General features: G+C 40.5%; 1 protein-coding gene across 1 annotated transcript in view; it reads left to right on the forward strand.

Moving 5' to 3' along the window:
* The window catches only part of gfra1a (gdnf family receptor alpha 1a), a 107,092-nt gene that overhangs the window by 18,391 nt on the left and 71,441 nt on the right, over nucleotides 1-17,260 (forward strand). Inside the window, exon 4 of the mRNA XM_085368993.1 lies at nucleotides 1,902-2,072. Coding sequence (XP_085225119.1) covers nucleotides 1,902-2,072 — 171 coding nt within the window. The remainder of the gene's footprint in view (nucleotides 1-1,901; nucleotides 2,073-17,260) is intronic.

Below are 17,260 nucleotides of genomic sequence, written 5' to 3' on the forward strand. Positions count from 1 at the left end.
CATTGCTCGAAATCTTTGGAATGTTTGACCTCTTATGGACTTGTTTAAATCCAAGAATGGCTTTTAGGAATTATTTTAGTAATTATGCGGTGACTTTTCTTTGTTTTTATCTTTGAGGGAGGGCAGCATCACACTGTACTGTACGAAACCACTGGTGTTACTTTAGTATTTGCACTGTATGTATGTGTTTTCTCCAAAACCAGTCCAACAGTTGATTTGGAGAGGTTTAATTTGCAAACTCATTAAAAGTCACGGTCCTACTTTTTTGTTTTTCAAATCCTGAGTATTATTGTCATCTTATTCTGTTTGCATCTTGCAGTAAAATGGCCTGTATTTATATAGTGCTTTATTAGTCCCTAAGGACTCCAAAGCGCTTTACATATCCAGTCATCCACCCATTCACACACTGGTGATGGCAAGCCACATTGTCGCCACAGCCACCCTGGGGCGCACTGACAGAGGCGAGGCTGCCGGACACTGGCGCCACCGGGCCCTCTGACCACCACCAGTAGGCAACGGGTGAAGTGTCTTGCCCAAGGACACAACGGCCGAGACTGTCCAAGCCGGGGCTCGAACCGGCAACCTTCCGATTACAAGACGAACTCCCAACTCTTGAGCCACGATCGCCCCTAGTAGTTGCACTTATTAGTAGTAAGCTGGTTGTGATGATCATGCACATCTTCTCAGCTAGCTGTGAAACCTGTAGTGTAGTGATATCTTTTCTCAATAGTCTAAAGTCTCTATTTCTACTAAACTTTTTGCTTCAGAGTAGCACGGCAGTACAAATTTCCTTTCCACGCTCTGTACACATTTTCATTTCCCCATTGGTCAATTGGAAAAGGAATTTACACTCGCCCCCCTGTGATCGTGTTTGTCAACAGCCACAGCACGTCTGATTAAAGCTGTGTCTCTAACTAACAAACAGCTGTCTTTGGAGAATAATAGCTTTGCCCCTTTTCTCTCTCCTTTCTCCCTTTGTGCTTCTCCTTTTGATCACAGAACAGCAGCATCCCTGAAAAGCAAACACAGCCTTAAACAGACACACATAACCAAGAACTGAGAGTGCACCCCCCCACTCCCACGCACACACACACATGCACACAAATGTTGGGGAATGCATGCACCCGCTGGCACCCATACACACACAGACAAGCATCCAGCTGAGCTCTTGTTCTGTCTGAGTCTTTGCTCTCCATGATGTTAAATGAGGGCATTGATACATAAATTTGCATTTGTTTCATCCACAACCGTTCCTCTAACGAAAACTCCATAACTGCGTGCCCCCAATTTTCCAGGCAGTGTCAGATTCTTCCTTTCTTGACTTGTTTAATTGTCAGGCTAATGTGATTGTTTGATTTCATTTGGTTTTATGTACACCTCTTCATTTATAAGTTAGCCAAAGAGTGATCCCCACCAACACAACTGTGCACTTTGTCGATTGGTAGTATGGGTAAAAACCAGCCAATTGTTCCTTAGTCACATAGATGTCAGTCGTGGAGCTTGCTGCGATCCCTCTGAGCAGGTACAGAGCAGCATCTGGACCAGCTGTGATTACCTTGATTAAAGAGCTTCTTCTTTCTGTTGCCTGCAGATAAGAACTATACTCCCTCAGTGATGTGACAGGCTACAGTTCCTCTTTCCTTATTCTCTTCTGTAGCACACTAAGCTGTCCTAGACTTCTTCCTTTTGTAAAACCTAGCATCACAAGACGCCTGGCTCCTTTGTGCCCCTTCTTCCTACCTAGAAAACACCCTGAATGATGTGAATGCTCACTTCTGGTTCTTGTTCTCCTTTTCCCTTTGCTCTGTAAGCTTCCCTTTTATCATCTTGACCTCCCTGTGACCTTTGTGAACCCTGATGGATGTTGATTGGTGGTCCTGAATGAAGCACATCTCTTACAGAGGGTGGGGAACCTTGGAGCACCTCTGCCACTTCGGCTCTGGGCAGGGGGGGCACCCAGGGCAGGTTTTCCCAGGGCAGAGAGCCTGCTCTGGGCAGAGGGAGCCCTTCCTCCACGGAACTTCAGGATCCCAGTAGAAACAGGAGAGCTCATCCCAATTGGGCCATTCTGGGTAATGAAATAGAGTTGTGTGTGTGTTTGATCATGCATGATGTTTTCTAGAGATAAAGTAAGAGTGTTTTCAGTTTGTGATGTTAAAACACTGTGGGGCAGGGATAGCTCAGTAGGAAAAGTGGTCGCCCCATGATCGGAAGGTCGGCGGTTCGAATCCACTTAACGGCTACCCTGAGGTACCCCTGAGCAAGGTACCGTCCCTACACACTGCTCCCCGGGCGCCTGCTTAGTGGGCTGCCCACTGCTTCACTGAGTGAATGGGTCAAATGCAGAGAAAAACAAGTAATTTCCCCATGGGGATCAATAAAGTATCCATTATTATTATTATTATTATTATTATTATTATTAAATAGTAGCAGCAGCAGTCGTGGTTGCACAACTTCAGGGTTTATCTGTCATCTAATGAGGTTTCATATTTAAAAAACTAAATTTGATTGTAGTTTAAGTTTATTATGGGAGCCTGACTACATTACATCACTCTTGATTTGCCTCATTTTGCAAATTATTAAATGTCATCTTTGTGTATACCCATGAGACTACATGTTTGAATGTTTTTTTGCACTTACCACAGGGAACCATATCTAAACCAAACAAAAACTAAGATGTTCTCGGTGTCTCGTAGTTCGTATTTTTATTTAATGTAAAAATATAATAGAATATAATCAATTTTACTCTGTTATATGAGACTTAACAGATCCAAGGAAAATTGACTTTAAGATATTAATACTGATTTCATCCACACTGGTGAGTGATTATGCCAGTTATAGAATTCACTCGGGACCATATGAGAGAGGTGTCAGTCCAGTCTGTCCGTCTCTCTGCTTAGTCAGCTGTGTCAGGAAGAGCTGACATGTCCTTCAGAAGAACTTCCACAACAGATGGAAAACCCAGGAGAAGATATGGGTAGGGATGGGGAGGTGGCAGAAGCCAGTGAGAAGTGGGAGGGCTGAAAGAAGAAGAGGATGTGTCATATTTTGATATTCCCACTATGCCATTTTGGCTTATGAATTTCCATTTTAGAGGGCAGTCAATGTCTGTGACTGCTACATTAGTTTTATGGCCTAAAACAGCTTATTGCAGGCAGCGCCAATGTATATGCGAAATATTTCATTTTGCATCAGAGCCTGCTGAAAAGTTACTTTGCTAAGAACGAATTTGCAATTCACCGCATTTTGGAGTAAATATCCACCCGGAGTGCATATGTACTCACAAATATAGCCACGTGTCATGCTAATAGATTGTCTGGCTGGACTGGAAATCATGATCATTTATTACTGACACCATCACGTGTGGGTGCACATCTGTGTGCTTGCACAACTAACCAGAGACGTACACTCACTGGCAAATACACATACCCGCTCCAAGTCTTGCTGTAGGGGGATAACGGCAACGAGCTGAATGAGGCTGAATCATGCTGAACTGTGTGTTCTGACTAAAACCTCAGGGGCAGTATGCATCTTCTCTCTCTCCTCTTTCCTCTCCTGATTTCAGCAGGACTTTTCAGTCCACTGGCTTTTATGCACGCATTAAGAGAAGTACGACATTTGAATGAGCAGTGAAGTGCTACCTGTGTCTGCATTTGAGAGCTTCCTGACTTGTTTCCTTTGTAACAGAAAAATGAATGTCTGCATGAGATGCAGAACTGCAACATCACCAGGCTGAAAGAAGTAAATGACCAGAGTGGTAACTTGTTAAGCCATGTTGAGTAATTCACGTTATTATACATAATTCACACTGTGTTACAATTTTTGCAGTGTTTAGAATTGTTTTTCAGCCTTGAGTAAAGTTTGTCTGTTTTTCCCTCTTAATCTGTGCTTCAGCATCTGACCTTAAAATACAGCCCTACAGCTAGAATCACAATGAGCTGCACCGGTCAAGTAAGCCGACACACACACATGAGAACTCTTACTTTTGTAAAGAGGTCTCAGCATAGGAGCAAACTTGGAGGAAGATGTTAACACGTAAGAGTTCTGCTTGACTACAGAGTACACTGAAGGAAGCTGCTAGTTCCATGGCATTGTTCATGCTCTGCTAAAAGAGACACTATAGAGCATGGATGTCAAAGTCATTTTACATTGTGAAGACCAGTGAAACTCCCCTTTCTGTCAGTGTTTTAAGGAATTTAACTGAGGGAGTCAATGCGTGGTAACAGCATGTCTGTTTTTCTACATGGTAAATAAATCCTTGTATAGTAAATGGAAGAAATCTGTCAGCACAGCACTTTGGGACTAAACTGTGACCAATAAAAGTGTAAAATTACAGAAAAAGTAACAGCCAAAAATGTTTTGTAATAATGAAACTAAGTAAATAATAATGTTTTTGCATGATTTTTTTCCCCATTCTTTTTTTTTTTTTTTTTTTTTTAACGATATGGACCAACTTTAAAATATAGACATTTCTATTGTAGATGGTGAAAAATCAGACTGTCATCTATTCCTTAATGACTTTTCTAAAGCCATCCCGTGAGCTGGATTGGAGTCTTTCTGGGGCCCAGTGCTGGCACCCCGACTTCAGTAGCACTAATATAACGAAATGCTCAGAAAAAAGGTGGCTCTCTGTATAAATACTTTTGTTGCATATTCAGCTATGTGTACATCAAAATAGTTCTAAAAGCTTTATGGTTGTAGTTTGTTGTTCTTATGGTGGTCAGAGGGCCCGGTGGCGCCAGTGTCCGGCAGCCTCGCCTCTGTCAGTGCGCCCCAGGGTGGCTGTGGCGACAGTGTAGCTTGCCATCACCAGTTTGTGAATGTGTGTGTGAATGGGTGGATGACTGGATGTGTAAAGCGCTTTGGGGTCCTTAGGGACTAGTAAAGCACTATATAAATACAGGCCATTTACCATTTAGCATTTGTTCAGTTTGTAATGAACTTATTGAGTGGTCAGTAGTAATGGGTACTGACCAATCATGTTTAAGTGGGCTTTGGTTGCATGCCACTAAACAATCCATGTGAAGAGCAAAAGCAGGAGAACATTTGTGATGCTACATGTGAAAACCAGGGTTTTGTTTTTTGTTAAGTTTTTAAAACAAAAACTATACTTCATATATTTATCTTTGTTTATTTTCTATGGATTTTTTACATAAAGATGTCAAACTGTGTTCGTAAATGATCAAACTTTGCATTAGGGTTACAAGAAGCCATCACAATCACAATCCGCATGGCGTTATCGCGCAGGCTAAATGCACAAATGTCACCAGCATCATTAAGGAGGCAGATTTCACTGGCTGACTGGGCTGCACCCATGTGTCGTGTGTGGCCACGCTGAGTGAGGGTTTATCCTCTCGTAGGCGAAAGGTTTGTTTGATGAGGATTTGGAGCCAGATCGTATGTTTTTAATGTCACGCATAAGAAACTATTCAATAAACCCCCTTTCTCAGACATAGATTTGAGAGATCTTGCGGACGGTGAAGTTAAGATAACAAACACAGGAAATATTGGAACGTCTGGTTGCTCTTGATTGGGCGATTGCTTGGCTGTTGTTTTACACAGCTGCGGTTCTCGGTCTGTGTCTGTGTCTATGGCTACTGGCTATTGCCTGACTATCCGATTGCTCAGTCTGACGTCACTAGCCGTGTCTGGGTCTAAACTCCGCTGCAGGTCCATATATCAAACGATCACTATGGCATTACTGAGAGTTGAAAAACTGTCTAAAGTCTTTCATCTTTAATAAAATGATCAGCGTTCTGCTCTACCAGGTGTAACAATTGAGTTTAACATCCAGGCATCCATGAAAACGGAATTTATGACATTTAACGGAGTTAGAAGTTAGCAGGGAGTTAGCTCGCTAGCTTCTATCTAAATACAATATAGCATGTCCTGACTGCGGGGTTTTGGAAACAAATTAAAACGTACAGCTTTCTTATCACTTCCAGCATAAATGAAGACAGAAAACTAAACAGCAGTGACGTTTGTAGGGTTACTGAAGTTGAGCTACCTGGTATATAATGATGTGCTACGTGACCGCTAGCGACACAGCTATGTTAGCTTAATATAAACAAGCTAACTTTTTTTTCCACTCGATAAAAGTTAACGTGAGTGTTCTCGGTGGTCAGGAACAAATGTAATCGCATGGCAGGATGCTGTAAAAGGACCAAACTTCAGCCAGGAGAACAACTGAGATAATCCATCCACATATGAGGTTAGTCATTCATATACTGCTGCATAGGCTGGGCTGTAGTTACATCCTAAGGTTTTAAAAACTGAGCTTAAATAAATGATTAGCGGTAATAAAAGCCGAGGGAGGTCAACAGTGATCACTGACTGTTTTAGGAGCTTTTTGAGATCAAATAGAAGAAAATACATAACATTAAACATGTTAACAACACAAAAGCCATATTAAACGCAGACTACTTTAGACCCGGAAGTAGGATTCGTCGCGTCATCACTGAACAACCGGATAATTTAGCTTTTTCATACATTTCTACGTTTTTGTAAACACTGATCAGTGCATGGGACAGGAAGTCTTGGCCCATATATCTGGTGAGAACAGCAGAAGCTCTAAAATATCGGGCTGCATGCCCAGAGTCATCAAACAATAGATGATGTGTTCCCCGACTGAAGATGATGTAAATGTATGTACATTTCTTAACTGTGTCTCACAGCTTTGTAGCACTTTCAAATGGGCACAACTGCTCCATCTCATTCTTTAGACACTTTTACTTTGACAAAGTGTCTCAGAGAGACGTGTATGCAAAGGTTTATACTCTCTCTGTGTGTGTGTGTTTGTGTGTGTGTGTGTGTGTGTGTGTGTGTGTGTGTGAGAGACAGACAGAGTGAGTATTTATGTCTGTGCATCCTCAGGGATGCTGGTGTTCAGATTAATTAAAAACTTCAATCCCTCTGTTCTCTGACAGGAATATGGATGCGGCTGAGGGCTTAACTGTAAATACCGTTTCTCCAAAATTGTCATTTAAAAAGATTCATCATCTCAGGTAATAATTGTCGTTTATGGTCCTGCAGCGAGGATTTGAAAAGGAGAAATAAACGGACTTTGTGAACTGACTTTTCATTTCTCCTGTAAGACACAGTTGTTTCAAGTCAAACATGACTTGGTTACTTTAGTTTTAATTTTTATACATGCCTTTGACAAAGAAGGCCGTACTGTGTAAACTGTCCCTCCATTTCATCATTAGTCTTTGAAAAATGGATTAATGAGGTATAACGGCTTAAAGAAATTAAATGACAAAGAAGAAATTAAGCAACAAAAAAAGCATGGTAAAAAAATAGATTAAACATAAATATTGCCCTCAGTAAGACAGCTGGGTATGTTAGCCCAAGGGAGACCAGCTGCTCTGATATCAAACATTAAAAGATTATCATTAAAAATGTATGTCAGACAACCTTAAATGTCACAATCAGGCCTGCCATTAGATTAGATCAGCTCAGAGTTCAAAAGTGTCATCTCAGTGAAGACTTTCTAACCACACCACACTTTTAACTGAATGTGAAAAGGTGGTTTAGTGATGCAACCATTTGGATGCATGACACCAGTGTTTCACTGCATCAACCACCTTGAGGATTTCTTTCTTGTCCCCAAATGCTGTCATGTGAAGAGCAGCCAAGTGTCAGATTCAAAACACAGCCGTCGGCTAGCAACTTCACTCTGGGCCTTTTTGTTCTTGTTCTTTTCAGGCAGGTCAGAATGCTTATGCTGCGAACTGTTCAACTTCACCGAAAGCGATATGAGAGGGTTTCTTTTGCAAAAAAACACATCACCAAAAAGAGGTTGAGTTGTGCAGTTCCCAGGGAGGAAGAAGGAGAAAGAAGGTGAGAGGAGAAAGTTGGAAAAGTCGAGTGTTAGTTCACAGTGTAGTCACAAATAACAAGCCCAGAGACTTTTAATAATTCTTGAAGCAGTTTTAGACATTCTCGCTGGTATATGAGTCCAATTTTGAGAAAGTGGCTCTCAACATCAGTCTATTCTTTCAGTGGTTTAAGCTCGACTTTCAGTCAGTTTCAGACAACTTGAAGTGTTTAACATTGCAGTGTTTTACCTTGACTTTGTGATTGGAGCAATGATCACCACTCTCTGTAATACAGTGCTATCCTTTTCCTCAAGTTTTGAAAAACAAAACACTGATTTGTGTGAGCACACTAGGGGAATTTTTCACGATCCTCTCTACCACACAGAACACACTGTCATCATCTTGTAGCTTTGTCGTCTCGGGAGATTTGGCCACCGGCGCGCACTCTTTAGGATGAGCTATTATCATTTAACGAGAAAGCCTAAAATCTCCTCCCAAACCAATGAGTCATAACTGTCTGAAAGAGAGAGCTTATTTTAAATCAGCGTTCTTACTCAGAGGAGCTTACGATGGGCCACGCCCAGAGTGTTTATCCTCTGGTTCCATTCTTACAGACTTTGCACAGTTTTTACAGCCTTAATATAAATACTGATGATTAATTAGAAACAGAGCTCCAAGGTAAATCTATTGTTTTGCTGTGTAATGGTGTTAAATGCTTGAGATTAGCATATGAGCAAACTTATTGCACATTCCAAGAAAATACACTCTGTATAAAACAAATGCGTAAGAGAAAGGAAAAAAATGCATCTTTTAATGTGGATGTTGTGTCATATTAAACGTTTTCCTAAATAATTGCTGTAATGTAAACGTCTGTTTCGACTGAGATGCCCACTGTCAAAATATCAGGTACAATTCAGTATATGATATATTGTGAATTTGAGAATTTAATCAAACAACCTGAAAAAGGCCAACTAAGATTAACTCGAATTAAAGAGCAAGAAACCAATATGACAACACTGTGAACCACACCCAGACCTTATTCACATGTTAATGTTGTCACAGTCTTGATCATTTCTGATCGTCAGTAAAACAGTTTTGACATTGCTCTGGCCAGTGGGTGTAAGATTACAGCTAATGAAAAGAGTAGCCAAGCAAGATGCTAAATCTGAGGATTATAACCTCATAAAATTAAATACTGGGTTAGTTGATCAATTGTCAAGTCGTACATATTACAGGTTACATCTTTTAACCTGCAAGAGAAACTGTGGTGTGCCTGAGGCATTTTGCCATCGGCGTTTTGAGTTAGGACCACGTTTGAGGAGGCAGAGCAATAATTTCAGAAAGCTGATTGACCAGAAGCAGCATCTAGCCGTGTTCTTGCATATTCATACCGGTGCAGGTTTTGAGTTACAAGCGCACTTGTTGCCAAACATAATGGTCTGAATGTCAGATCAGTTTATTTCATATCCAAATAATTTTTAAAAATCCAGTTTGTTTTGAAAAAATACATGTTGTCAATTCATCCAGTGAAATAAAGTGGTCAGTGTGAATGGCAGTATAAGAGTAGGTGAAAAAAAAAGCGTATAGTATTGGCATGGAGTTTGAAAAGGACTTACGTCTGAGTTTTCATGTTTACATGTTCTGTTTATATAAAAGAGGCCAACTTTCTTACATATGAAGACAAATCACATGTCGAGCCTCACAGGATGTTACAAATTTACATCAAATCAAAATAACATGTGTTTGGATAAAGTCTGTAGTTGTATCCAAGCATCTGGCCTGAGTAAAAGATAGTTAGTTCTCTTCCTGCTTGTTTATTTGATGCAAAAATGATTGAATATAAAGATGAGCAATTCATCAGGCAGAGTCCGCGGCTACAGGAAGATAAATACCCGACTGTTGGAACAGTGCATATTTAAAGAGGTTTGAGAAAACCAACAAACCCACAAACTTCATTAGGCGAAATTACAAAACAGGGCTGGGTCAGTTACATGACATTATAATGTGGTGTTTACTAAAGATCTTCTTCAGCTCCTCTGCTCGCCCGCCCCCTCTTGTGTTATTTGCTCAAGTAGAGCAGCACAGGTCACTGAGCGTGTTGTGAGCCCCGAAGGTAACCGTGGCAGTCAGCTAACCAGGCGGGAGCGAGATACCCACCACCACCCCCACAGGTTACTGGCACCGAGCCTCAAAGACCTCGCAAAATGTCACATGCACTGCCCTTCCTTTGCGTTCGGACTCAGAGTTGCGCTGAAGCACGCGTGTGTACTTTGTGCACATGAACGCTAAAAGAGACTATAATGGTAAAAAGCATTCCAGGACAGCTTGAAATAAAGCACACAAAGTATTATGAGAATTAGAGCTGGCATGACCGTACCACCTTAAGGGAACGGAGGGTGATGTTTGTGCATGTGTGTTGATGCTGCCGTTATTCATAAATTGAGACAGACATGGTGTGAGTGGTTTTAAGGTCAAATGAGATAGCAAACAGTGAAGCTTGCCGACCCCGGGTCAAATCACTGGAGGCTGTCAGACAAGAAAACTTGCTGAGTGAAATTAGTTTTTCAGAAGTCTGAATCATGTTATTTTGAAATAAAAAGAGAAGTATTATCCTGCTGATTTGTTCTAATAAACATGGAGATAAAGAAAGTGGCAAATGGACACAGACATGGGGGAGAAGAGGCGCTGAAAAAGACAGATGCCTGCTGTCCCTGCCATGTCTGTCATTGTGTCTGTCATGTGAGCGCTCTGCTGTGGTCACTCGCAACTTGTACTTCATCCATTATTCACAGCTTTGCATTGCCTGAGAGCAGGGTACTTATCACCGTCCAGCCAGAGGGAGGGAGAGGTGAAAGGGACATACTGTGCAATTGGACCAGCATGAGAGTTGCACAGCCAAACGTGCTAATGTGCATCATGGGCGTGTGTGTGTGCAGGTGTTTGTGTGTCTGTGTGTGAGCACGGAGTTGGCCTTGTTTTGTGCACTGCAGAGAGAAAGACGTCCTGATGGGTAATTCACAATACTCCGCTGTCGTGCCTGTGGAGCATACCCGTTTAAATCACTGATGTTGGCACGCCGCACACACGTACATACATTCCCACCAGATTGCTGCCTCTGCTTCATTTTGTGGACTGAAGAATGAGTGGGGGCATTTCCTTCCCACTGATATCAGTATGCCGTGTCAACGGAAATCCTGTGGTGGTGGTTCAGACCCTGGCGGGCACTTTGACGTGGCTTTGCAGAGCTATTTTGGCTTTCCACATTGTGCTCTTGAGAACAAGCTGATGGTAAGTTAGGGGCTGGGCATTTTGTTTAGAAGCGATGGCATTGTAGCTAATACTGATCTGAGAAGATTAATGATTTTCTTTTATGGTGTAAAACATAAAAAGTACTACTTCCATACTGACAGTACACTTGCCAGGGAAGAGCATAACTTATTACTATTTTTGTGTATGCTTTACAAAAGGAACGGTTAATTTTGTCTTTAGTGAAACAATTTAACTGCATCAGTTCAGACAGATGAAAGACCAGAGTTTGGCAATCTAAATCGTTCATTCAGAAAGCCAAAGGTTAATAACAGGTGGTCAAAGATAGGATTCAGAAATCAGGCCAAATCACCCATCTATCCATTTTCTTCTTAACCCTGACCGTGTTGAGGGGCAGCCTGATTTAGACTTCTGTGGGGAATCTTTGTAAATCCTTCAATGTAACCTATGGCTGACGTTGTTGCATTCATGCTTGTGCTGGTGCGTTACTTGTGAAGTACCATGTGATTGTGTAGTAGCTACGTTTCTTGGGATGTGCACGTCAGCTTACATCGTAGGTTAGAGTCTGGGGTTCAGAGGTGTTTACTGTTATGTCGTAGGTTATGACATAGATGCCTCACTGAAACATACACTGGGTGTGAGCAGAGAAGCCCAGGCTGTTCTCTCCAGTCACCTCATCTGGGGTAAACGGGGTAATCTAAAAGTTGGCTATTAAGGAGAAATCAGTTAAAAGAATGTGGGAGATACAGGAAAAATGAACGAGCTGAGAAATGACCAAAATGTGGAAACTTGTTGAAAAATGACACAAATGAATCTGGCTCATTAGATGAGAATTACTTTTGGTAAATGTACTGAATGAAGTAGGTGGAAAATAGACAAAGTGCAGACAGGAATAGAGATTAGTGGTTACAACATAAAACTGGAAATGACTTCATGAATAAACATAACCTAAATCTGTAACAAGTCACCTACGTACTGAGCAGCTGGGGGGAAAATAATAAATAATCAGTGTTTACACACTCGTGTTAGTTTATATGGAAGGTATGTGGTAAGTAGTTTGTATGGGGGGTGGAGAAGTCTTCTGTAGACTGGTCTCCATCTTAGAGGGGTGGAGAATATAATAAAGTTCAAAGATGTATGTCCTCAGTATTGGTTAGCTGATACCTGCGTGTCAACACCATATTGCAAACATGCATCTCAGGTTTTCTACTGTAGTGCAGAAGCGTAATTAAGTAATGGATTTAGTAATGCAGTTTAAAAAGAAAACCACAACTCTGTAATACTTTTGCTGTCTTATAACAGGCAGCATTGTAATGAGCCAAATATTCCCTGTTCCATAAAACATAACTTCAATTTGAACGTCAGGTGAGATTACAGCCATTTGACTAAAGCATTTGGGGCATTTTCTCACCTGTGCTGTATAGTCTGTTTAGATTGGACTTCCTCTTGGCGTGGTTCATTCATTTGTACGGACCAAAGTAGCCACATCACGACACTTTGGAGGAATTGGTCCTGGTCTGGTTCCAGATTAACACCAGAGCTGTTTATTTATTTCGGAGAACAGGATCAAGCCTTGATATGATCAAACTAGCAGGTATACGGGAAAGTCTGCAGGTAGTTTTTTTTTTTTTTTTTTTTTTTTTTTTTTTAAACTCTGCTTCACAGAGACAATGTAAAGACAAAAATACATGTTTAATTGAAAATACTGGCTTTATGTTGGTTTGGAATATAAAGTCCCAAGAAAGGCTGAAGTTGACTTCAAAAGATCTGGTATTGACTTGGAAATGGGTTGAAAATGTGTCTTTAAAAGCTGTCATGGAAACGTTACTTTTATGTACTTCAAAACTTGTTTGTGTCACCTTAAATATTAGATTGTATGAAAACTTCTAACACTTAAACAAATAAAAAATAAATGTAAATACACACATGCACACAAAATCCTACAAGATATGACAACTTACCATCACAGCAAATCAAATGAAGTGTATTTAATTATGGAGAAACACATGACGGGAGCAGGATTCTTGTGCCAGTTTGCTGCAGGCCAGAATGAGCTTTTAGAGTGCGGGAAAATGGAGGAGATAATGATGTAAATATTGGACCTCTGGACCCACTGTGTGTTCATTCTGCAGCAAAAACTTTGGCCGTGCTCGTTGGAGTAATTTTCTGGTTTGATTTGGATTTCTAAACCTGGCTGCATGTTGACATATGAATGTCATAACAGAATTTGCTTTCCTTGGCAGCACTGGGGTCTGTGCAGCCTCATAATGTAAATCAAACACAGGGTTTTTATGCCGTCAGAATTGAGTCCGCTGAGTTGTCGGGTATTTTTAAAGCAGTGGTTGATTTGCATTGGTCAAAGTCATGGGCCATGGTTGTAATTTGTGGCTTTCATGAAGCGGTGAGGTTTTACTGCTAAGATTTCAACAGACCCACATTATATCAACATACACCGCCACCACCATTTAATAAATTAGCCAGAGATATGGAAGAAAAAGGACTCAGGAACAAAGTCCTTCTTTCTCACTGTTATTTTAACCTTCTACTGCTTTTTAAAATGAAATACTGTAACAATTTATATACACTTTATATTATTAGCAAATTTATAGTGTGTTTTTCAAGCACATAAATATTAACCCACGTATCTATTCTTCTCCAATAAGTATGCTATATTATCTATATAAATAAATAAGCACCTGGTCTGTTTTTACCTGATTTGAAAAAAACTTGCCTTGTTACATTTACTTATTCAGATGACGGGTGAGCGCTGATTTGTGTGCGTAGGTGTCTGTATCTACTTGCCAGAGACTTGAAGCAGTTGTGCTAATGAGTGTATATACAAGCTCTGTGTGTGTGTGTGTGTGTGTGTGTGTGTGTTTAGGTCTGTGTGTAGTTGAATTTGCCAGCGACTTGTTTTGGAATTGCCCTGCAGTGTATTTCATGGGAAATTCAAGTTATTGAGTTTTAGAGAGTTAAAGTCAAGAGTTGGATTTGCCGTGCAGCTTTGTGTGTGTGTGAGCGAGAGTAAGACGGTGTGAGACAGTGTGTGTGTGAGTTAAAGAAAGGGACAGAAAGATCAAGCCAGCAAGCGTAGGCTGTGTGCTTAAACTTGAGAGATTTACATGCAAAGCGCCGGTGCTCCTGCATCTTAACTTGGGGAAGTGAAGGTTGAAATGTACTCGGTGCAAATGCGCTTACGACTGGCAAGGAAACCAATTTCATTTACAAGTGGGAACTCAAAATAATGTATTCCCACACTCAACCACGCTCCATCTTAAGATGTTTGACTTGTTTTCCTGACTAAAGATTTACACCCTGGAATAACCAGGCCACGATACGATAAGTTAATTCATCCGCAGCTGTTTGGCTCATGCACTTTCAGACGGAATTAGCCGCCTGTGTGCATACTTACCACTGAATTAAACAGTAAAGTCACTCAGCTGGTAAAGCAATGTTTTTGCTAATATTTCCATTGAGGTAAACCACTTTAGCCTCACTAGCAGTGGAGTTATGGAAATCAGACGAGGCGGGCGAAGTAACGGCTCGTGCAGTGAGTAAATGAGTGTGGAAGTATGCATTAATGCAGTAGTTCATTTGTTGGTCAAGAGCAAATTTGATCCCGATGGAGCCTGAGGTCATTTTAGCAATTTTGCTTCACACTCACAAGGGACAAGAACCCTTTAATTCAATAACTTTCAAGGCCTCTTCGCTTTGCAGATTAAGGTGAAATGTGCATGAGACTTAAGGGGCAGAACTATGGATGTGAAACTTAAATATGTTTTCCATGCCCTCCAGTCAGCTTTTAAACCCGGTATATTGTACTCAGTAGTTTAATACTTCACATTAGACAAATGTAATCTGTCTAATCTGCCACCGAACAGAAAGGAATTATTTATTTATTTATTTAATCTTATTTTTTTGAGCCACAAGTTTAAGTATTTGAGTTAATCAAGCTTGGTTGCAAAGTGCAATGTACAAGTCACTAACTATTTAAATAGCACCTTTGATGTTACCATGCTTTGATGTATCTCAGCAATCTACATCATTTGTTATATAATTGCATTAAAAGTAGTCCAAAAGAAGATCAGATCAAGGTTAGTGATTCTTATTAGCAGAGTTGAGATCTAGCGAAAAGGGATCAGCCACAGCGCCCACAGCTGTCACCACTGTCAGTCACTGAAACAACATTTCTAGCTTTAAACCTTATTTTTAACCCAAGGAGATATAACAAAAAATGGTTTTTTATAATACTTTTTAGTTCTGCATTTTGGGAATGGACTCACTTTTGGAGCCATCCCCAAATGCCCACAAGAGAACTACACTGTATGTGTGGACTTAATTTCTTAAATCTGGAAGTTGCTCCTTCATTTTAGTTTATTCACAAACAAAGATATTAAGCTGCTTTAGTTGTATGAAACACACTGGTGGATGGAAACGGTTGATAATATGGCTTAACTTGTTTCTTGCTAGTAACTGTCCGGTTGTTCAGTGATGACGCGACGAATCCTACTTCCGGGTCTAAAGTAGTCTGCGTTTAATATGGCTTTAGTGTTGTTAACATGTTTAATGTTATGTATTTTCTTCTATTTGATCTCAAAAAGCTCCTAAAACAGTCAGTGATCACTGTTGACCTCCCTCGGCTTTTATTACCACTAATCATTTATTTAAGCTCAGTTTTTAAAACCTTAGGATGTAACTACAGCCCAGCCCATGCAGCAGTATATGAATGACTAACCTCATATTGTGGATGGATTATCTCAGTTGTTCTCCTGGCTGAAGTTTGGTCCTTTTACAGCATCCTGCCATGCGATTACATTTGTCCCTGACCACCGAGAACACTCACGTTAACTTTTATCGAGTGGAAAAAAAGTTAGCTTGTTTATATTATGCTAACATAGCTGTGTCGCTAGCGGTCACGTAGCACATCATTATATACCAGCTAGCCCAACTTCAGTAACCCTACAAACGTCACTGCTGTTTAGTTTTCTGTCTTCATTTATGCTGGAAGTGATAGCAGAGCTGTACGTTTTAATTTGTTTCCAAAACCCCGCAGTCAGGACATGCTATATTGTATTTAGATTGAAGCTAGCGAGCTAACTCCCTGCTAACTTCTAACTCCGTTAAATGTCATAAATTCCGTTTTCATGGATGCCTGGATGTTAAACTCAATTGTTACACCTGGTAGAGCAGAACGCTGATCATTTTATTAAAGATGAAAGACTTTAGACAGTTTTTCAACTCTCAGTAATGCCATAGTGATCGTTTGATATATGGACCTGCAGCGGAGTTTAGGCCCAGACACGGCTAGTGACGTCAGACTGAACAACCGGGTTGCTTGTTGATCAGGTTGCATTATAAATGACTCTGCAGGTTTGCTCGTGTCTTATTTTTCATGTTACCTGGGTGAAATCTCCACTGTGGTGATGCCTGTTAGCTGTCCGCTGTGTGCCTGACAGACGGATAAACAAACTGGAGCTTGACCATAGATTACACCTGTCATGATGAAACCGTCATCATTGTTTTTCTTGTGGGGTGGGGGAATTTGTGGGTTGGGGAGTGGTGGCGGTGGCTTGAAATCAATTTTGAAAAAGAAAAAAACCTGCTTGTAAATACATTTAACTCTGGCCTTCTTTAAGCCTTCTATTTTTATTTGCAGTTCCGAGTGAAACAATAATTCTGTTGTTGTTTTTTGTTGTTTTTTATCAAGCGTGGATCGCTCATAAAAAACCAAAAAGGGGGGAAAAATATGACATTTTCTAACACATGAACTTCCTGTAATTGCAATGCAGATTTGTCAGTAAACACATTCACACTGCAGTGATTTACATTAGTTTAGTGTTGCAGCTGTTTCTTCCTTCTAAGACATCTGTTTTGTTTTTCTTTTTAAGAAGTATGATGTGTTTATGTCGGCTGCATTTTGTTTCATTTTTGTAACTGAATACGGAATGATCCCAAATGTCTGACATGCAAGCGAGCAGCACAGATTCACTGGTTTGGATGAACATTAATGTAAAATTTACAATCCTGGATGATATATATTATATATTTTCACTCTTAACGACAAGCTCATTTGCCTTTTTGTTAAAGGCTTTGTAAATGAATAACACACCTTTTAGATCTCCTAAGTATCTGCCCACTTTTCTCTTTCTCAGCTGATTCTTTCTTTTCTCCTCTTC

The sequence above is a fragment of the Diplotaxodon limnothrissa genome, linkage group LG13 (genome assembly GCF_057381915.1).
Source record: "Diplotaxodon limnothrissa isolate DT_005_m linkage group LG13, D_limnothrissa_male_GT1.1, whole genome shotgun sequence".
NCBI classification, from domain to species: Eukaryota; Metazoa; Chordata; class Actinopteri; order Cichliformes; family Cichlidae; genus Diplotaxodon; species Diplotaxodon limnothrissa.